At 49.2% G+C, this 23146-nt stretch overlaps 1 protein-coding gene across 1 annotated transcript; it reads left to right on the top strand.

The window, feature by feature from the left end:
• Positions 1-351: 351 nt before the first annotated feature.
• On the top strand, positions 352-22662 carry Mab21l3 (mab-21 like 3). The gene is made up of 6 exons (XM_036190994.1): positions 352-689; positions 8772-8912; positions 12277-12568; positions 16110-16288; positions 16877-17071; positions 21061-22662. Exons 1-6 carry the CDS (start codon positions 441-443, stop codon positions 21292-21294), a joined length of 1290 nt encoding a protein of 429 aa, XP_036046887.1. The 5' UTR covers positions 352-440; the 3' UTR covers positions 21295-22662.
• The last annotated feature ends 484 nt before the right edge of the window (positions 22663-23146 follow it).

Here is a 23146-nt window from a genome sequence, read left to right as displayed (position 1 = left end):
CTCTCTCTCTCTCTCTCTCTCTCTCTCTCTCTCTCTCTGTGTGTGTGTGTGTGTGTGTGTGTGTGTGTGTGTGTGTGTGTGTGTAAAAGCTTGCCTTTGTACACAAGAGTGTATCTGTGAGCTCATGCTTTTCCAAATGTTGATCCTGGCCCTCATCTGATTGGCAAGGCTTGTGTTGGGCATGATGGTGAGAAACCAGACGGTTTGTTTGCAATTTCTTATTTGTTTATGGTAAGGAGGTAAATCAATTGCAGAATTTTCTGGATTGGAGGGCAGAGGATGTTTACTGTCAACAGGATAAGGACAAGGAGATGTAAAGATACTGGTCACCAAAGTGCAGTGGATAAAAAAGACAGGGTGACTAATACCAGGGAACACCAGGTGGGCTCCAGCTCATTTCCATCAAGCTTCCTTTCTAATCTTCTATCATTCCCTGAAAGATGGCAGACGGATTCTCCCACGTTGGAAAGGAAAACTGCAGTGATCAGGCACGAAGAGGCCAAGTCTCTGGTCCACGCTCACAATTCCAGAGAAGTTTCATCCAGAGAGTAACGTTGCTGGGAAAGCTGCCTACCAGTTTTGTCCTCCATCGTGAAAAGAAGCAGAAGGTTGCTGCTATCCTGGGGATGGACCAAGAAGCCATGAAGTCTCTTCCAGAGGGAGACTTACAAGATTACCTGCTGAGTAAGGTGAGCCAGGGCCGGCCTTTCCTGGGCACGCCCTCTTCCTCTCTACCCCACTGACATTGGTCCAAAAGGATTCCCCTGCTTCTGGAGATCATAGATGGTTCCTGAAACACAGGACCACTAACCTCAGCATGCTGAGGAACTTTACCTAACCAGTTCTTTTCTCTGAGGTTCTAGTACCCAGAGGAATGCTAGGTACAAAATACAGAACAGACCTCTGGTTCTGTTCATTGCTGACACTTATGAGGCCAGTTAATCTATCCAAGGCTCAGACTCCTTCCTTTTCCATCAAATGAGGTCTGCATGGGGTCACTGGGAAATGACCCAGGCAGGCAAATCTCTGTAAATTCAAAGCCAGCCTGGGCTACAGAGTAGGTCCCTGACCAGCCTGGACCACACAGTGACACCTTGTCTCAAGGGAGGAAAAAACAACAACAAAAAAGAAAGACAAAGAGGAGAGGAAAGGAGTGGGGGAGAAAAGAGCTAGTTTATTTCAATCTTAGGCTCTTTTGATGTCAGACTTTGTAGCGACCCTAAATATTATTTAATTTAAGATGTTCCAATGTTCCACTTCCACATGAAGCTTCTAAGGCATGCAGTTAATGTTTAAACGGAAAGGTTTAAGCTGAGAGGTAGGGACTGGTCTCTGGCTTTCATGCCTTTATATGTAAACAGAGCTAAGATTGTTATCACGGTGAGATATGAGTGCACTTTTTAGACAAAACCATCATAGGAAGGTCTACGCACATAAAAAATAATGAACAAAATGATTTTCCATTGCTCCTCTACGCAGAAGCAGTTTTGACTGGCATCTCCCTGGGGTCCTAGGTTTTCTGGGAAAACAACATTCCAACTTTCACCTGCTCGGTTCTCTGCCCCCTGTCTCTGGGTCCACCAGCAGAAATCATAAATGGTATTCCCAATATGCCATCCAGCCTGGGCTCACGCATGGTCTGTTTGGTCTATAGAGCATTTTCTAAAGTTTTCTTTCACAGACATTTCAAAATACTGAGACTTTGCATAGGAATCTGGACTTCTGTCTCCTATGGAGATTGAAAAATCAGGGTCCATGGCAAGCGCAGGTCCTCTGTCTGGCCTGGAAATCACGACTTGAGTGTTTGTTAGTGTGCCAGCCAGTTCTCGGGGGGCTGGAGCCCCTGCCTCCAGTCTGACAGAGCTCTGTCTCTTGTCCCTGAAGGTGGGCCAGCCTCCACATCTGCCCCATAAGAGCTATGTCCTAACAGACTTCAGGCCTAGCCTCTCTCTTCTCTCTCTCTCTCTCTCTCTCTCTCTCTCTCTCTCTCTCTCTCTCTCTCTCTCTCTCTCTCATTTTAATCCTTCTCATGCAGCTCAGAGTTGGTTCAAAGGCTCCCCTAACTCCGGGCATAGAACACTCCTGTCACACTGGGAACTCTGGAGCTGACCCTGTTTATTGATTACATACACTGGCTCCTCCTAGCATGGCTTCAGTTGCTGACTTACACCTTGGAAGATCTCATTACTTACACCTTCTTAGAGGGACCAACAGTGTCCTGGGTACATTACTTTTCTTCCACATTCCCAGAGTATCTTGCACAGATGTGGTCTGAACCCCTTCAGAGTTCACTGAAGATAAGGAAAAACACTGTGAAGGGCACTGACAGGTCGGAGTTCAGGTAACACTTATGTAGCCACCAGCCAACCTCCATTTCTACAGAGGAAGAGAGCTTTGTAGAGATGAAAAGATTTGGCTAGCGTCCAGTGGCTATAAAGTGAAGGTACTGAGGTCTCAGCACAGCTGGTTGGGCCCAGAGACTGTCTCCTCTGCTGAAATCCTCTATCTCCCAGGCACACAGAACCCCCACTTTATGTCAAATCCTGCTCTGTGGTTTGGAGGAGCTCAAGCCCTGAGATGCAGTCTGCTAAATGGGAAAGAAATGCTGTGCATGCCCGAGGGATGGCCGGCCATACCTACAGATTCTGTTCTTTACACCCCAGGAAGAAGGGGACGTTTATGTACAGTCATTCAGTCTATCATTGAGTGTACAGTCACTGAGTACACAGCAGACCCCGGGGCTGCAATGGAGAGATAGCCTTGCAGAGCAAAAGGAAGGGATGGGAGAAGTGGTCCACAGAAAGAGGAATGGAGATGAGGGCTTGGAGGATGTGTTAGGTTTCCATAAATGAAGCAGACAAGTACAGGAGGAAACTCAGTTTATCCACCCACCCCATTTGACGGGGGTTTTGTATTCAGATACCTTTTCTTTTAGGGAAGCAGAATTTGAGGTAGCAAATATGACCTGCTTATAACTTAACCAACTCTGTTACAAATTGCCTCCTGAGCCTCAAATCTCCCGTCTATAAAATGGGAGCCATCATTGAATGGTGAAGGAGGCTCCGGTACTCCTGTTCATACGAAGTGCCCGGTACCCTGGAAGGACTGAGTAACCCCAGCTCCACATGTGGAGCTACCAATACCAGGTGGGCCAGGCACTCCTCATGGAATTGAGTAGAGCTGTTTCCCCTGTGTCTGTCAATAAGTTTTTGGCTTCCTCCTTTTAAACTGGCAGCTTCTAGAGGACAGGGAAGATACCCATCCTGTTTTAATCCATTATCAGACTTAAAGCAATTCTAAGATTAACAGCACAACTTTCTATTGTCTGGGAGGAAGTTCTCGGCCATTTTTTCCTCCCTGTCCTCCACTGGGCGATGCTCATATAGATAGACCACCTGTCCTGGGTGCAGCTGGCCCCGTACAACTTTTCCCGCAAGCCACTTAATTGGCCCTCCACAGAGTTCAAGGAAGAGGGTTGCAACACCCATGAGTCAGCACGGTGTTGTTATGGGGAGAAGTCTTGAATTCCCAATAATTTATATTTGAAACAGTAAATTATTCACAAACCTGAACTATTAATAGCAGCAAATGACTTGTGGTCCAACAATAACTCAGAGGCTCTGGCTGGGAACGAGGGGAGGGAGCCTAGGATGAGACAGGAACGTGTGTGGAAGCACGTAGACACACCTGGAGAGAGAGAGGCCCTGGGCAAAGCTACGGCGTGAAGGCGTCGTCTGCTGCCTGGGGTGACCTTGGAGCATGCAGCCTTGTGTGTGCCTGGTTGATTCAATGTGGCTGGGCTCTGCCACACCCACAAAGGCAGCCCTTGAAAAAGAGAATGGCCCCTTTTGGATTCGCTGAGTTTATCAGCAGAAGAGGAGAGTGAAAATTGGATAGGCTCCAAAATCAAGCTTGGATTGAGTTAAGCTTTGAATCCATTTTCTTCAATGATCCCATTTCTCCCTTATGTTTATTTTCAAGCCTTTCTTTGCTGAAATGCATTTGGTGATGAGACTGTATTGCTGGCCTGTTGACATTTGAGAGACTAGAAAGGAAAGGGATTCTGAGATTGGGTGTGGAGGGGCCTGCACTTGTGGTAAAGCATCCAAAATCACTTTTACCAAAATCTCTCTGCAGTAGACCCCAGGCTGCATCTGCATCTCTGCATTTCCTCACCCACAGCTTCAATCCTCTTGTTCTGTTTCCCTGGGTTCAGTCAAGATAAGTAGAGGGCAATAGTCAAGCAGGGAAGGTCAGAGTCTAGGTTGGGGATGCAACCTAAGACCTGGCCTGGGATCCCCAGCACAGAGCGTTTGGGGGCTGTGGGTTGCTCAGTGATGCTGTCGTGGTAAGAGCCTGTCGCTGCACACGTGGTCAATAATGTGGGAGCAGGGCAGATATCACCTGATGAAAATTGAACCCAGCCTCAGCATCCTGGGCACTGTGGGGACAGATCTGCCTAGGGCTCTTCACTATCTGACCCCTACTATGTTACCCTAGTGTCCTTATGGGATGTAAGAACAGTCCGTAGTACCCACAAAATGGCAGCTCCAGACTTGCTGTTTCATGAGCCCAGACTCCAGACTGAAAGCCTTTTCTATCTAGGTCCAGGAAGAAGATAAGGGGCAGGTTCTACTCACAGCACTTCTGTCCATGAGGGCATGGCAGAGAGTGCTGGAAAATGGCATTGGAAACCCCACACATGTTCTACTTCCAGTTGCTGGTATGACAGAGGAGAGCCACTTGCTGCTCTGGTACTCTATTTGGTGACACCAGATAAGACGATTTCTGAAGTGGAAATAATTCTAAGATGCTAAGTTTAAGGCACCCACGTGTAAGACGTGACGGAAGAATTTGTAGTATGAGCTTCCAGTTCTCCATTCTGACTTCCATGTCTGCAGATCAGAACACATGAGGATAATGAGCTAAGCTAAGGATAATTAGAGTGATTACAGGGGCCTTCCAGGGTATGTTCAGACTTGTTCTGCCCAGTCACTGTCCAGTCCACGGTCAAGTTCACTCATAGAGAAGGATTTTGGTTCTGAGGAAGGCTGTTCCCCGGGGTGTTTTGTCTCCTACCCCAGTGCCAATACTGTAATGGAGCTTTTCTTAGTGTGCTGGTGAGGTTTCTGTCACCTCGACATAAGCTTGACTTGAGTTGCTGTTCTGTTTTTCCAGACAGGGTTTCTCTGCTTATCCCTGACTGCCCTGGAACTTGCTCTATAGACCAGGCTGGCCTCAAACTTAGAGATCTGCCTGCCTCTGCCTCCTGAGTGCTGGGATTGAAGATGTGTACCACCATGCCTGTCCTAGTTAGAGTCATTTCGAAGAGGGAACATTGATTGGCAAAATGCTTCCATCAGATTGGCTTGTAGGCAAGTCTGTAGAGGTATTTTCTTGATTAATGACTGGTGTGGGAGGGTGCAGCCCACAGTGGGCAGAACTACCCCTGGGCAGGTAGTTCAGGGTTGTACAAGAAAGATAGATGAGCAAGCTGTGGATAACAAGGCAGTAAGCAGCACCCTCCAAGGTCTTTGCTTGGTCCCTGCCTTGACTTCCCTGGTGTGGGAATATGATTGGAATGTGTAAGCCAAATATACACTTTCCTCCTCCAAGTTGTTTTTGGTCCATGTTTTATCATAGCAATAGAAGCAACTTAGGACATTGGGTTTTTCATATTCAAAATCTGTGGAATCATACCCATAAACTTAAAGATTCGGGGACTTTTGAGATTATAAGCCTTGGCCCCCTCCATGCCTTCTGAGAACTTGGCTACTCAATGACAACTCCTCACAGCCATTCTGTCTGCAGTGCTCTACCTGGTCAGAGCACCTTGCATGGCTTCTTTTTTTTTCCTTCAGTTTTTCTAGACAGGGTTTCTCTGTGTTGTTTTGGTGCCTGTCCTGGATCTCGCTCTGTAGACCAGGCTGGCCTCAAACTCACAGAGATCAGCCTGGCTCTGCCTCCCAAGTGCTGGGATTACAGGCGTGCCACCGTCATCAGGCAACTTGCATGGCTTCTTTATTTCAAGGCTTGTAAATGATTCTATATAATCCACACACCCCCCCTCGTGCTGCACTCATTTAGTAGATTCGTCCCTGTTCAGTACCCTGTAATCTACCAGCCTGGCTATATGCATTCCATCCTCAGGCTGAAAAATCCAACTCAACCGCCAAAACCCCACCTCCAACTTCCACCCTTCCAACTGAGCACCCCAGCCTGACTGGAGGGTTCAGAGGTGCTTCAGACACCTTACAACTGAGCCCACGAATACTCCCACAACCTCATGGGCCTCACCATGACTACAACTCCATCTTTACACAAGTACCCAAGCCATCCCTCATCCCTCATCCCTTGGGAAGCTGGTCTAGTCTATTACCTGAAGCCTGGCACCTGCCACCTTCTCTGGCTTCTTCTGGCCTCGTCTCCTACCTGTGAAGAAAATACGTAGACTTCGAGCAGGAAATCTCTCCAGTTCCCAACACCTCTCTCTTTCTCCTTCCTCTCCTGCTCTTCTCCCCTTCTGAAGCAATGTGGTGGTGAGTTCCTGGGGATTTGCATGACATTTTCCTGCTGGGAAATCCCTCCTCATTGTGTGGGCCTCTTCCTCCTGAACTGACACTTTCCTCCATGTTTAAACATGCCCAAGCCCATGTGTCAGTTTGAGAGAATCTGCTGTTGGCCCTGCTGGTTTTGTCTAATTTGTTTCCAGCCACGGTCAAGCTTCTTGAGAAGTGTCCTCGTGAAATTGTCTCCATTTGTTCTGCTCTTCTGGTTGGGAAACTCTAGACACTGGGGGTGGGGGTCATTGGTCTTTCCCTTTATTCTCAGGACCTGCCACCTTACATATGCACATTGAGACAAGGTCCCACTATCCCAGGACTTGCTGAGAAGCCACAAATGGTCTTCCTGCTTCTACTTCCAAAGCACCAGGACCGTAGGCCTGCATACCACGCTCAGTGTCTGTACTGCTGGTGGTGGAACCCAGGGCTTCATGTACATTCAGCAAGCATTCACTCTACCAGAGCCAGACCCCTAGCCCCCTGGCTGACTTCCTCTATCCTTACCTTCGGCCTCCAGGAAGGACCCTTGGCCTCCAGTTTAGACAACTGTCCTTTTGTGGGGTATCCACAGTATCCCATGGCTGTCTTTCCCAGAATTTCACTGCGACAATTTTAATCCATCTTCCACTGACAGTCTATCTGTAAACCTCTTGCCATGCAGTACACGGTCCAGCAAGAAGTAGGCATTTGAAAGCTGGCCAAATGGAGTTGAATCAGACACAGGGGAAGTCCTGTCTGTGGAGACCTTTAACCAAAGGTTACCAAAAGCACTCTCCTTTATTTTTGGCATCTTGAACTTCCTGACCTTCTGTGATCACCTCCTGTCTTCCACTTGCAGACTAGAAGATGTAGAGCCCCCACAGGGCACAGCCATTCCAAGAGGGTCCCTCACCTCCATCACCCATAGAGAGGTGGGCATTACAGGGATGGAAATGGAGGAGTGGTTGCTAGTGGCAAAAACCAACTGTTAAACTGCAGATACGGCTGCCATAGTCATGGTCAAGCAGGACCCATGGACTTTCAAGAGACTATTTTGTGTATTTGATGTTTCCAATGAGAGTGTCAGGTCTGCAGAGTTAGGGGCCTCATTTTCTGTCTCTGGCTACTCGACGTCGTGTTGGGCATCTGGACAATACAAGTTTGTTTTCCAAAGACAGTACTTTACATGGAATTGTCCATCTCAAAGAGATCTCTGTGTGCAGATTAGGGATCTCCTCTCTGCTGTATCAGTTGAACCCCCATACTTCTCTGTGATGGAGCCCCCACACTGGCACTCTCTTTCAGATGGCTTCTCCAATGCTTTGAGTGCATAGTCATGTCTGTCTGCTTCGTTCCTGCGGCCCAGCTGTAACCTGCATCCAGTGAATGTAAATAGAAATCTATCAATGGGCTGACTCTGTGTGTGGGCTATGAAACCTGTGCAGATAGGTGTGGTCTCAGCCTTGCAGTCTGTCTCTGTATGGGATGGCTCTGTAGGAGGCCCTCAGGTGCCTGGGCCATGAATGGCTTAGCATTGGTCAAATGTCTTGGGCTTGGCATTTTATTATCTGGCTGTTTGGAGTAGTTTTGGAATCTGCTTTCCATAGCTCTCTCTATGACTCACTCAAATGTCACCTTCTCTGACCTCCCTATCTGAAATAGCCACGCTTTATCCACTGGTCTTTATCCTAGCTCAGTGTTCCCTATGGCACTTTTCAAAACAAGTGTGTATGGCGTTACAGTCTGCACGCCCAACCATGTGTTTCCAACCAGAGGGACTGTACATCTGTCTGATTTGTTGCTTAGTTTTTTGAGACGGGGACTTGTGTGGCCCATGCTGGCCTTGAACTCACTGCAGAGCCAGGGCTGGTCCTGAACTTCAGACGCTCCTGCCTCTACCTCCCATGTGCTGGGATTACAGGTGTATATCACAATGCCCCCCCCCAACCCCGCACCCCCTTGGCCTTTGCTGTTGCCTTGATTGCTGTTATGTCCCCAGATTCTGCCCAGGAGTAAGTCCTGGATAGACTGAGGGACTGACTGCACCTGTCTAGGAGGAGGCCAGTGTCATTTTGGTCCCTGTCAGACCTAAGCAGCTCAACTCCCTTGGAATCCTGGGAGGCAGGATCTTTGCTTTGAACTTGGGTTGGACTTCACTGTGCCTTTGTCTTGTCGCTTGTATCCGTGCCTCAGGCCCGTAACTGTCTCGCTGACCCCCCTCACACCCAGGTGGAACTGAGGCGCCAGCAGATTTCTCAGAGTGTGGAGGAGGTGCAGAAAGTTATCCACTGTCTGACGGCAGAGATCAGCCACCAGGACAGTCGATTCCAAGCGGTGCCTGCCTCTGACACATACAATGACAGCATTAAGGTAAGCAGGTCCCTCTGAGGTGCTCCAGGGAGCATCCAAACCCTTGGGTGGGTGGGGCTCCATGTATGAGAGGTGCGTATCCCTCTGAGAACATAGTACTGCCCCAGAGTACAGCCGCTCTTCCAGGCTCCGTTCACACACCCCATGGAGTTTTCCCTCGTGGGAGCCCCCACACTCCTAGACCCCAGAGGCTAGGCGAAGGAAGTCAAAGAGCTTGAGTGAGTCCTATTTGGTCCTAAGGCCAGACTTGCTCCAAAGACTGATTCTGAAGCATGCTGCCTCATGGTCAAAGCTAGGTTAGGCACCTGCTCATTTACTGAACAACCACTGAATAGCTATGGAACGAGGCAGAAGTGAGGGAACGGATGGGTGATAGTTTCTGGGGTACAGGTAGGGGGACGCAAGAGGGTAGAGATGGCTCCGAGGGACTGTAGGAGTGCAGAATAGCCCCTCTTTGCTGAGGGATCCCACTGAGCCTAACCCCCATGGACAATGAATGTGTGGCAGTCAGCAGCGACCTCACTCAGACCCCGTCAGCCTGTGGGCAGGACTGCACGCTCATCTCCACTATGAAACAGGAAGGAAGGTTCTGTGTCGCTCTGAATCCTCGCCATTCTTGGCCTCAGTCTGCTTTCGCATGGCCTGCTTTCCCACCAGTCTGTAAGAGCCTTGGTTTTTTGTTGTTTTTGTTGTTGTTTTGTTTTTCGAGACAGGGTTTCTCTGTAGCTTTGGAACCTGTCCTGGACTAGCTCTGTAGACCAGGCTGGCCTTGAACTCACAGAGATCCACCTGCCTCTGCCTCCCGAGTGCTGGGATTAAAGGTGTGCGCCACCACTGCCCAGCGAGCCTTGATTTTAAGGACCATGCTTATTGGTTGCTTCATTCCCAGCATCTAGTACGTGCACATTCAGCCTATGAAGAATGAGCATGGGCACCAAGAACTATGACTGGCCCAGTGCATCCCAGACCTGTGGATACAAGGTCCGCTCACAAGGTTCAAAGACTTGTGGGTTTTGAGGTGGTGTCAGATTTCAAGAAATTTATTCTAGGATGGAAATTGTAAAAGTGCCTTTGATCCTGCCATTTAAGGATCACTTGCCCACCTCTTCCTCCCCAAGCCAGTCTTAATCAGGCAAATAGAGTCCCAGGACTAGAGAGAACAAGCCTGCGTCACTCTCCCCTGACCTGGACCGAAAAAGTTCCCTGGCATGGCCCCAGTTAGATTGATAGCTCAAAACATATATCCTGTGTTGATTGACATCTTGTCCTGCGTATTAAGCTTTAAAATAGGGTTGGAGATGTTGATCAGTGGTAAAGTGCTTTTCTAGCATGCATGAAGCCCCGAGTTGGATCCCCAGCACACCTGTAACCTCAGCACTTGGGAAGTGGAGGCAGGAGGATGAGGCGTACATGGTGACGTTTGATTTCTGTATTAGTTGGCTGCTTTACTTTACTGCTGCTGTGATAAAATGCTGTAATAAAGTAAGTTATGGAAGAAATCATTCTTTTGAGCTTATGGTGGTGACAGGGCAGCAAGCAGCAGGTGTGACAGCAGGAACGGAAGTCTTCTTCAACTGCAAGCATGGTACAGTGAGCTGGGGGTGGAGCCAGGTTCTGAATTCTCCAAGTCGGCTCCCAGTCATACTTCAGCGAGCAAGGCCACACCACCTCCTCACATAGTGCCAGCCTGTAGGGAACATTCTCATCCAAACTACCACAGATTCACATTGAATCTGAGACCAGCCTGGGTTACAGGAGACCCTGAAGAAAGAAAGAAAGGAAGGAAGGGGAAGGGAAGGGAAGGGAAGGGGGAAAACACATTTTTATCTTGAACTAAATTCAGTAAGTATTGAACACCATTTGTAGTTTTAGTCTTTATTTGACGTTGTTGGGGATGTGGGTGTGGGTAGATGTTTCTGTACCTGTTCAGATGTGTGTTCCATGTGTGTGGATGTGCTTATGGAGGCCAGAGGTCAAGATTCTTCCTCAGTGGCTCCTCACTTATGCTTTGAGACAGGGTCTCTCGCTGAACTGGAGCTCACCGATTCAATTGTATTGGACAGTCAACAAGTCCTAGGGATCCCCCTGTCTCTGCCCTCCCTAGTGTTGTGATTGCTGGCATGCAAGCACACACCTGAATTTTTTTGTGGGTGCTGGTGATAGGAACTCAGGTTCTCATGCAAGCCTGTCTGGTCAGAGCCATCTGTCCAGCCCCACCACTGTGCTCTTGAACTCATGTGCAAGTGGATTAAAATTCATTTGTAGTTTAGGCGTTTGACCCCCTATTTAATCCAGCCTCTGGATGCCAGAAGTCACATGGTACCATCATCTAAGCCATCAAATATTCTCTGAAAATGGGGCAGGATCAGCTGAATTGGTCATTGCTCAGAACAGGGACAAAAGCTCACTGTTGTTGGACTTCCCATAACCTTCTTCAAAGAAAACGTGGCTGAATAAACAAAGAGGGTGCTAGCGAGTCACCGGGGCACAGCCAGAGTTCAGGGTCCCTCTGGCAGATCTGCGTTGCCAACGGGTGTATTGTGTCCTTTGCGTTGTGTGCCTGCTAAGCATGCTTTCTTCCTGGCCACTGCTTAACTGGTTCCCGGAGAGTGGGAGTGGGTGGATTCCCATCCATTTTTCCATTAAACGCAGAATCAACTCAATGGCTCACATTGTCCAGACGACAGACAGGCTTTCATTTCACCTTTGATTCTGTGAGGGTTAGTCATTCATACTGGCCCTGGGTCATTGTGACAGGCAAAAAGAAAGCGTGGCACTTCAAGTTTCCGTCACCTTCTCTTTCATGTCAGAACGTTCAGCTGTCCCAGGACACTCGTTCCTGATGCAGAACTAGTCCAGGGTAGAACCGCCGCCGAACAAGCTACCAAAAGAATTCAATTAAAATCTCTGCTCTTGCGCTTGCTGGCAGTGCCCCGGGGGTGATCCCCAAGCCCCTCTGCGCCTTATCGTAGGTACCTCTTGCTGGACTTCGGAGATGGAAGAGACACAGCCAGATTGTGTGTGTGTGTGTGGGGGGGGGCTCAGTGGATGTATTTCCCTTCCCTTCCTTCTCCCCTAAACTCCAGCTCCCCCTCCTCCAGGGTTCTGGGTTTTCTTCATACTTAACTTGTGGCCTCACGAAGCCCTGAGCTGCTTGAGTCACTCTCTGCCGTGGCCTCCAGTGGGTTAGTGGTGAAACAGAAGCGTAGTTCTCAGCAATCCCCAGGTGTCTTTCTGTACACCTCATCACATTGCTGGGGGTTGAACGGTCACTTGAGCCGCCTGCCTGGACAGGTCAGCACCCTCTCCTGTCACCTCCCCTGTGACAGGAACTCAGCTCCTGTCTCTCCTTTTCTGACCCCAGGTTTTGGCTCCCAGACTGTTCCATGTCACAGTCCCTCTGAAAGGCCTCGCAGGATACACGGCGGCCCGGACACAGCGCTGGCGCTACTACAACCTGCAGGGCACCAAGCTCGCCTGCCCTTTGCGGGACCCCGAGGGCCTGCATCAGTGGCTGGAGACTGAGCAGTTCATGAAGACCCTGTGGCAGTGGCACCAGGCAGACGTGAACATAGAGGGGGACATCGTGCCTGCCAAAGTCCTCCAGGTGTTCCGGGCGCTGGTGGAAAACGCAGTGAGAACCTGCCACCTCTCGGGTGAGCTGGTCAAGGGAGGGTGAAAGGGGAGTGGTAACCAGTCACCTTTTGCATTGTGGTGATGGGGGGGATGACCTGCTAATCTGTTAATGAAATCCCCAAGGCAGGCATTCATTCTCAGGAAACACTTCCGAGACTTGGAAATGACAGCCCTGACGGACACACCTCAGGCTGTGGGTTTTGTGCCCTGCCCAAACCTCAGCATTACATGTTCGAAGCAGGAAACTGCTCACCCTCCATTCCACCCCCCAAGACCTTGGTTATCAGCACATTTCTGTGCAACACGGAGCGTCTGACTGAACACAGGGTGTGGAGGCTGCGTGCTTGCAAAGCACCCACCTACTACAGCCAAAGCCCGGCAGCCTTCGGACCCATTCACCTCGACAACTGCAAACACAAAAGCCACACAGTACAGGGTGACACACATAAATGCACACACATCTACACACGTGCACACGTGGAGAAACTGACTTAATTATAGAAGTAGTTATAAACCAAGAAAGAAAAATGGTGAGCCGATCAACAGAAATAATAACACACAAAGCAAAATAGACAGAAAAAAAAAAAGAAAGGAAGAAAAGAAAAACCAATAACACAGAAACAGGAATCTTGGAGGAAGAATATAAATGATTTTTTTTAAAAAAGGAAAAATATAGATTTTAAAAATTCTAGCAGATTGCCAAGGCATGATTGCTGGTGCATGCCTGTAATTCTAGCACTGAAAAGCTGAGGCAGGATGATTACTACAAGTTTGAGGCCAGCCTGGGTTTACAGAGTGAGGCCCTGTCTTATAAAATTAAACAATCAACGATCGGGGCCAGAGAAATGCACATGGTTAAGAAGATGGCTGTGCTTGCAAAGGACCTGAGTTCAGTTCCCAGCACCCATCTCAGGGGACTCATAACCACTGTAACTCCAGCTCCAGGGGATCTGACACCCACTGCTGACCTCCCTGGGTACCTGAATGCATATGAACATACGTACAGTCACATATACACCATGTAATTAAAATAAAATAAATCTAAAACAAAACAACGATGACAAAGGATCCCCAAAACAATAAAAACATATCAAAAACGCCTGGCAGATGGACAGCTACGTGAAGTGTGAGAAGTGTGTTCCTGCCGGGTGGGTGTAGGATGGGTCAGGTGAAGCATGCATTTTCATGTTGTTCTTGGAAGCAAAAATCAGTGTTTCATTTTTAGAGGGCCATTAGTCCATTATTTATTTTTATAATGTGCTGACTTGGGAATTCAACAAACAAACTTTTGCAAACACACAAAGAAATATGGCCAAGAATGTCTTCTGCCCTGGGTTTCAAAATAGTAACCAATTAGAAAAAAAAAAAAATCTAAATGACTATCTAAGAAAATTGGCCCAGTAAATGATGGTGCCGTGGCCTGGCAGGCTGTGTGCAGCCTCAGCTGAGTGAGGCATACACAGGCACACACACGTATTATGAAAATTACACAGGCTGCAGAACTCAAATGAGGCATTTGTAAATGTTTGCTTGTCCAAACAGAACAACTCTGAAAGTCTCCAGCCTGGTCGTATCTCATAGATGTTTACTTTATGTTTTTGTGTGGATTCTTTAACTCTGAGACACTCTGAGACTGGGGTAACATGCAGCTTAGTGTAACACCCGGGATTCGATCCCCAGCCATGCATACATCAGACACGTGGGTGCACACCTCTGATCCTTGCACTCTGCCAGGTGGAGACAGGAGGACCAGAAATTCAAGGTCATCCTCTGCTGGATCAAAAGTTCAAGGCCAGCCTGGAATACATGAGACTTTGTACATATATATATATTCTGTACCTATTTAAAAATGAAAAGACTAAGACAGATTAAGTCACTAGCTGAGGGTCACATACCAGATCCGCCTGCGTCTGCAGAAGTAAGGTGTGGGCTACGCAGGCTAGCTCCAAGTTCAGCCACTCCTAACACATGGAGAAGATCTACTAGAGAAAGGAGAGATGGGTAAATCCAGCTGGGCCAGACCTGTGACGAGGGTTCAGTCAACAAAGCTGAAGTAACACTCCGGATCCTAGCCTCGTCCAGGCTGCTCTGGTGAAATGTAAGCTGTCAGCCCTCACAGCTAGCTCGGAATAACATCCTTTCCTCCGAGCAGCCAAACACAGTTAAAAGCTTCACATTTTCTCCCAAGAAGGGCAGAGTGGGAAGACAGACCTTAGCTCAAGACACTCTCATTCTTATCTATAAGGAAGCCAAACAAACCAAAACGCTCAGGTGCTGGGGCTGGAGAGATGGCTCAGTGGTTAGGGGCACTTGCTGCTGTGGTAGAGGACTGGAGTTCAGTTCCCAGCACCCTGTCTGTAGCATCAGTTGCAGGGACTCTGATGCTTTCTTCGTGCCTCTGCAGGCTGCTGCATGCACATGGTGAACATGAAATCATGCAGGTGCTCAGATACATACATACATACATACATACATACATATATACATACATACATTCATACATACATACATACATACATACATACATACATTCATACATACATACATACATTCATACATACATACTACATACATACATACATACATACATACATACTACATACATATAATAATAACAACAACAACAACAATAATAATAACCTGTTGTTTTGTAAAGAGCCCTTTGGCAATGAGGGCAGGCTGGCTCATGAGCTAGAAAACTCACCACACACACTTATTTCCTCCTCTCTGCCTGCTTGGTAAATGAAATAATGGGAAACTTCTCCCACTCACCTGACCCTTTGCAGCTCAGCTATACCATGCTCAGAGGGGCTTCACAATCGTATGGACTCAGGATGAGAAATTCATCTGGGTGAAGTCAGCTCCTAAGATGGATGGTAGAGGCAAACACCATCTTTGAGACTGATTCAGATGAAGCACAGGCTAGTAGGACTCCCCTGGAAGGGACCTGGGTGAGGTGGGGTCAGAGCCACCCTTCAGCAGAATCCTGACATCAGAGTGAAGAGTTCCAGCCTGTTACTCTCGCCTGCCTTCCCTCCCAAACCGGTGTCAAGGTGCTAGGGTGGAACAGAGCAGGACGTAGAAGTGTTAGATTGCATCTCAGGAGCCAATATGATCCTTTTCTATCTTGTCCCATGACTCCCTTCATTGAACCTCCTGAAAGGAATCTATCATTTCAAATGGAAACCCTCTGGGCTTGGATTATAGCTCAGAGGTATTGTGATCCGCGTGTGTGAAGCCCTGGGTTCTACCTCCCGACACACACACACACACACACACACACACACACACACACACACACACATACCCTAAAATAACATGTGCTGAAAAGCTTTGGAAGAACGAGGAGGAAAAGGAAAGACCCAACTGACCATGAGCTTTCCTGGCCAGGCTGTGACAGCGGCTGACTGTCTGGTGTCAACAGAGCTGACACGGTGTGACAGACACGGTGTGACAGACACACTGACATAGTATCTGCTCACTCACTCCTGCCCTGGCCTGCTGCTTGTGTAAAGCAAAGGCTTTCTCTTATCAAGGGTCTCTCTGGTTGCTTCCCATCAGGCAAGGTCAGTGTGCTAGCAAACCGAGCTGCTGTTTGGGTTGCTGTGGAAACGTCCACAGGCCAGGTGGAGCTAGAGCTGGCCCCTACAGTGGAGATCCCCACCGCCTGGTCCGAGAAAGCCCAGTGGCCTAGGTGTCTGAAGCGGTGGCCTTCCCCAGAGAGAGTGGAGTGCATCAAGGTATGGGTGACCAGGCGGGGCTCGTTCTCTGGAGGGCTGACAGCCTTGCCCATCTCATTACTGACCATGTAACGGCTTATGGGGAAGGGGATCCTTAGAGCTGCTGTTCCAACGTGTCTGCTGCCCCCCACCCCCGGCCCCGTCTGCTTCCCCAGTGGCAGCATCACCCATGAGCTTGTCAGAAATTCAGGTTTCTTATCAGAAATCCTGGGCTTGCCGAATGAGCATGGGGCAGAGCCCAGTGACCTAGCTGAAGACTGGTAAATCCTCAGCGGCTCTGACACAGGCAGGAGCAGCTGCCATGTGTTTTTCCACGATGCCCTTTAGGCCTCTATGTTTTGCCGTCCACATGTGAGTGAGAATATTCAATATGTGTTTGTCTTTTTCTACATTGCTGCTCTTTACACATTATACTCTAATTCCATCCTTGTTCCGTGAATGGCTGGATTTGATCCTTTTTATTGGCTGAATAATATTCCATCACATAGACATACCATATGCTGTGGGCCATGGGTCGTTCAAGCTATGTGAGCTGCTCTCTACTTTAGCCAGTGTTTCACATTTTTCTAATCCCTTTGTCTTTTTCAGTCATTTGGGTTCAACTTGGTGGCCCGGTCCAGTTATCACTGGCAGCTGAGTTTCCCCCAGGCAGAACAGGTGCTGTTTGAGCAATTGGATGAGGATGGGGGCTGCCGCAGGCGATGCTTTCAGGTCCTGAGGCAGCTGAAGGAGGATGTGTGGTGTCCAGGGCAGAGGCCAGTCATCACCACCCACCACCTGCAGGTGAGCACGGGGTGTGGTGGGGGGAGTCAGGGCAACCGTCTCCAGGTGGGTCCCGGTGTGTGATGGGATCAGGATGGGGCCGTGGGAACCGTTTTCAATCCCAGGGTTTCCACACTGCATGCATTTCTGCTCGTGGTGACATATAAACCCCAGCTGTGTGTCACACACCTGCCAGGGGTGATGGCGACTTGGCTTTCTTCCCTCCCTCCCTGACTTCCTTTTTCTCCTCTCCTCTTCTCTCTCTTCCCTTCTTGCTTGACGTGACATTGGGGATGATTTACTGTATGGATTAACACCTTGTATCACATAGTATTTGTGAGGTGTGGAATAACTGGAGACACACAGGCCATCCACCAGGTAAAGTCCCGGGGATCAGCGTGTCTCCTCAAATGTTTACTCCGTCTTCTGGCTAGGGGCTTTGAACTCTGGTTCGAGTTATTTCAAAACCGAAAGAATTGCTGTCAACTGCAGCAGGCCCCTGCAGCACCAGCTCTGGCCAGTTTTAAACGATCCCTCCTGGGGTTTTTGCACTCCACCCTACCCTCCTTTGTCCCCCTCACCTCCCTTCCTAATGTCCCATTACCGCTGTTTTCCGTCTGCTTCTGTGGAGCCCACAGGATTCGCGCGCACGTGACTGGGAGCACACAGTGTCTGTCTGTCTTCCCTTCCTTTCTTGTCTCACTCGGCAGAAGCTCCTCCATTTCCTCCATGTTGCTGGGCACGGCAGGATTTCACTCGTTTTGTGGCTGAGTGGCAGTCCACTGTGTTGGCCTACCAATCTTCTCTAGTCTTTTGATGGACATCTAGGTTGGTCACTTTTTTTCTTGGCTATTGTGAATAATACTGCAGTAGCTGGAGTATCGGTAGCTCTTCAATATTCTAATTTCATTTCGTTGGTATGCATACCCCAATTTTTTTGAAGTTTTGTAGGAGCCTCCCACCTGTTTTCCACAAAAGCCACACTAATTTATACGAGTGCCCCTGTCTTCTAGTTTTACTCTGTTTTGCTCTTTTCTGAGACAGGTTTTCTCTGTGTAGCCCTGGCTGTCCTGGAACTCATTCTGTAGACCAGGCTGGCCTAGAACTCAGAGATCTGCCTGCCTCTGCCTTCCAAGGGCTGGGATTAAAGGCATGTGCTACCAATGCCCTGCTCATTTCTGTCTTTTTAACAACAGCCAGGGTGTTGTGTCTCACTGGGTAAGGTGGCATTTCCCTGTGGTTTTGTCCCGCATTTCCCTGAAGACAGTGACTTATATACTTGTCCATTTGTGCATTTTCTTTGGAGAAATGGCACTTCCTCTCACTTCTCCACTTTTCATGGTGTTATTTGTTCCTTGGCTGTTGAGTTCTGTTGTGTTCTGACTATTAACCCCCTTAGGAGCACAGCTTGATAACATTCCCTCCCACTCCACCTCACCCTGGCCACTGCTCTGCAGGGCAGATGCCTCCGAGTTCAATGTGGCCACAGCATCCATTTCCCCCTTTGTTGCCCATCCTGTTGGGTCTTCTCTGAAAAATCTTTGCCCGTGATAACACCACAAAGCATCATCCCTGCTTTCTATAGTTCCGTAAGTCCAGGCTTTATATTTTAGCACCATGATCCATTTTGAGTTAATTTTGTATCATGTGAGAGGTGTGGTCAGTTTCAGTGTGTGTGTGTGTGTGTGTGTGTGTGTGTGTGTGTGTGTGTGTGATTCTCTCTCTCCCTCCCTCCCTCCCCCCTGCCTCCTCAGTTTCCCAGGTCCACTTTAGTTGAAGAGATTATCCACTCTTTAAAATTTTAAATATGTATTATTATTATTATTATTATTATTATTATTATTATTATCTATGTGTATGTGTCTATGTAAGTATATGCCACGTATGTGCAGGTGCCTGAGGAGGTCAGAAGAGGGTACTGGGAATTGAACTCAGGTCCTCTTCATTCATCCAGGACTTCAAATTCTCTTCATTTTGATGCTTTTACTTTTGATTGCCATGTTTAGTTGCATATACTAATTGGGTTTGGTGTGACATTTTCATACATGTGGAGAAGGTGCACTGATCACATACACCTCCCTTTGCTCTGCCCCCTTTGCCCCACCCCTTTCCCAGTTCCCAGTCCTCAGCAAGCCGCGTTCAGACCTACTTTACCCTTCAGTTTCCACGTGTGACAAGGACCGTGCCGTGTTTGTCTTTCTGTGTCCGGCACATTTGACTTAACACGTGTCCTTCCACTTTGCTTCCAGCCATTTTGCTGTAGAGGACGGGGTTCCATTCTTTCTGAACAGTCCTCCATTGTGTCTTTGTGCTCTGTGTGCTCTGGCCATCCTCTCCTGGCACTTGGGCTGGTTCCACATCGTTCTTGACACCTGTGTCTGTCGAAAGGTCGGCCAGCAAGGCAGGGACCAAACCTCACAGAACATGTTAAGAACTGCAACCTTAGCCAGGTGTGGTGGCGCTTACCTTTAAGTCCAGCACTCAGGAGGCAGAAGCAGGAGGATATCTGTGAACACGAGGCTAGCCAGGGCTACACAGTGAGACCCTGTTTTGTATCTTACTTAACCAAGTGTGAAAAGAACTGTTATTTAGCTAAACAAACAAAAATAATGAAGATTTATACTTCAAAAAAAAGAAAGAAAGAAAGAAAGGAGAGAAAGAGAGAGAGAGAGAGAAAGAGAGGAAGGAAGGAAGGAAGGAAGGAAGAGAGAGAGAGAAGGAAGGAAGGAAGGAAGAAAGGAAGGAAGAAAGAAAGAGAGAGAGAAGGAAGGAAGGAAGAAAGGAAGAAAGGAAGAAAGAAAGAAAGAAAAAGAAAGAAAGAAACCCTACAGGTTGGCTTCTGGTAATTGGGATAGGCCCACACAGGTTAGACTGCCAAAGAGGATGAGATGTGTGGTGGGGAGGGCAGTGGGCGGGGCAGGAAGCTGAGTGGCAGGTCTGAGAGACCAATGAGCAGGAAGATGAGCGGGTTGGGTTGCCAGTGACAGCGAGGATGCAGCCCCAGGCTGTGTCTGGCCCAGCTGACTGGATAAGCAGGTCTAGAGGCAGAGCAGGTTTGTGGGAAAGGCCATGAGTTCAGTCTGGGCATGTTGAGACGGAGGTAACTTTCCAATACCCAAGACTAAGCAGGTCAGGAGCAAAGTCTGGGCTGGAGAAGGTGCGGGTGTGAGTCCTCCATCTTAGTGAGCACCAGGCAGGGGAGGGGCAAGGGCAGAAGGGGCGGGCGGGCGGGGGTGTCCTTACAAACCCCAAGACCCAGCGGAGCAGACATGGGTGGGTGCAGAGCAGAAGAGTCGCTGGGGTGCGGGGAGAGAGCCTGGGAGAGCATTGTCTTAGAGGCCAGAAGAACAGTGGGTAGGGAGGCAGGGTGTGGCCAACTGTCCGACCCACTGAAAGTGAGAAGAGGTGAGGCCGAAAAAGGCCTGCCCTGCCATTGGAGGCCTGGAGATCTTGGGCTAGGAGAGCAGCCTTCAGGATTAATGGCAGAAGACTCCCGACTGGACTGGTGGAGGCCTGGAATGAGTGAGGAGAGGAATTTAGCAGGGTGCCTGGACTTGCCAGAGGGGGGACCGCCATGGGAGGGCAGGAGGGCTATGACCCCATGCCAAGAGGCCGTCTGCGAAGAGGGGAATCGATCCTATAGTGCTCCTGGGAGGCAGAGGGAGAGGCCCGTGAGAGAGAGCGGTGGAGGCAGAGAGGGAAAGAGGGGGCTGCCACGTTGGCAGACCTCTCCGGTCCGGGAGGTGATGGCTTCCATGTTCCCGGTATGCTGGGAGGCAGAGGGCCTCTACTTGGAGCAGGGTATGACTCACTGGGAGAGTGTTGGTGGTCAAGGCAGCCGAGGAAAGGGTAAGAGAGTACCTGGGAGGTGTGAGCCAGCTAGGCAAGCCCCAGGCTCCGGTGAGGCAATGGGTCATGAGTTCCTGGTGAATCCAGTTTTCCCAGGATGCCTTGCTCCTCCTCCTCGAACCACGAAAACTCAACTTGTTCCCACCACCTTGCGTCCACAGACCGTGCTCTTCTGGACGTGTGAGAAATACCCACACCTCAAGGACTGGCAGGCCTTCCATCCAGCGCTCCTCCGCCTGGTCCGGAAGCTGCACAGATGTGTGAGCCAGCGCTTTCTGAAGCACTATTTTGTCCCAAGGAGCAATCTCCTGCAGTCAGCCAACCCCAGTGAGCTGGATGCTGTGGCCCAGAGGGTGGCCTTCTTCCTAAAGAATCCACAGGTCACTCTGCCCTGAGGTGGCCCAGGGAGTCCTTGCTCCATTCCTTTGTGCTGACCTTGTTCCCAGGGTGGTTCCTCCGCCAGCGGCCGGGACCCAACGCTAAGAGAAGGGCCACCAATGCCGGAGAATAAAGCAGGCCAGCAGCTCACTCATCAGAAGCAAATGCTCCTGCCCCAGGTCCCGCAAGCATTTCACCTTCCCTACCTCTCTCAGGGACAGCTCTCATCCAGCTTCCCCGAGTGACCGATTGTCCTTGCTCAGGTTCTCACTGTCTGACAAGGGGAACGGAGATGGGCTCAGGGCCGGCCAGGTATTAGCCTGCTGCCGGAGAATGCTCAGACTGGCTGGACCAGGACCCACACACTGACCGACAGCCCACCGGTGGCTGGTGTCTCTTCATGACTCTCTGTCCTCCAGCTCCAAGCAGTGGCCAGTGGTCCAGGCTCCTGAGCTGTTCTGATGTTCCTCTGACAAATATGTGGAGTCACAAATATGTGAGAGAAAGTTAGTACAGATCCAAGAAAAGGGCACAGCTGGGACTCTACCTGCCACCTGGCTCTAGTCACAGCCCTCTCTGCCACGGTCAAGCCTAGAACTTGCTTCCACTTCGGGAATAAGCTCCATGGTTGGCCTTGCATGGACCCACCTCCGTGTCACTCACATCTGGATGTCTTCTTTACTGAAATCCCTTCACTTACTTGTGGACACGTAGATACTCACTAGGTACTAAGAACACAGCAAAGAACAAGACAGACTCCCTGGAGAAGACAGGAAGTGAACAGCAGATCACTGAACTCAGTCACTACACATAGAAGGAAGTCTGCTAGAACAAGGTCACAGAGATCCCGAGGGAGAACATGTGGACAGCTAAAAGGGCCGTAATGGTGACCTCAGGCAGGCTGGGGTGGGTAGACATGGGTCCCTGGCTGTGTAAAGCTGGGGAAATTGGTATGATTGTGTTCTGGAATCAGAGGTGCAGCATTTGCCTCCAACAAGCACACTTCAGATGATGGCTCTGGTGACCATACCCGGAAGGACTCTGCGGCCCCTGCACCTCTCCATTCTGAAGTGCACCGAGGCCCACAGCATCACACATCTGCACCCTGTCTGGGGATTCCAAGTGCTCTCTGAGAGAATGGCTTCTTTGGGTGTTTCCTTAATGTTTCTCAACTCTGGGGAATCCTTTATGGCCTTTGAACATTCTCCAATAACAAATATGCTTAACAAAGCAATATCTCTAAAAGCACAACCCACTGGTGTGGGAGGCTTTGAAGGAACCTGTGTGCCAAGGACTGAACCTGAGGCCGTTGACATGCTGAGCATGTGCCCTGCCAATGAGCTAGGCTGACTTTATTTTGAGGCTGGATCTCACTAAGTTGCCCACACTGGCTCTATTTTTTTTTATTAGTTTTTTTTATTAGAATATATGAACTATACATAATGATTGGTTCCATTGTGATATTTTCATGCATATATGAAATGTTGTGTATGAATGTATGCATGTGTGTAATGACTTCAGTAGGGTTCCACCAGGAATATGGGTAAGGGACTAGTTTGCAGGAGAATGGGCACCTTTACTGGTTACATCACTGGTTATACCCCTCTAGTCCCCAAGAACCATTAACTGCTTATTAATCCCCGAGAGGGGAGGGGACTTGCAAGCATTTCCTGTCCATGATAGAGTGCTGATGAGCCCAATCTCGTATGAGTGACCACAGCCTCTGAGTTCAAGAGTGAACTGGCCATATCAGAGCTGAAGACAGCAGTCCACAATGCTCCTCCCTGTCCGTCAGCTCTTGCATTCTTCCCCCATTCCATAACATTTCTCAAGTCTTGCAGGGGGTGGCAAAGATGTCCCTTTAAGGTC

This window comes from Onychomys torridus, chromosome 6, assembly GCF_903995425.1.
Source record: "Onychomys torridus chromosome 6, mOncTor1.1, whole genome shotgun sequence".
Taxonomy (NCBI): Eukaryota; Metazoa; Chordata; class Mammalia; order Rodentia; family Cricetidae; genus Onychomys; species Onychomys torridus.
Note: the sequence above shows the minus strand (reverse complement) of the source record. Positions and strands in the feature narration are given on the sequence as shown.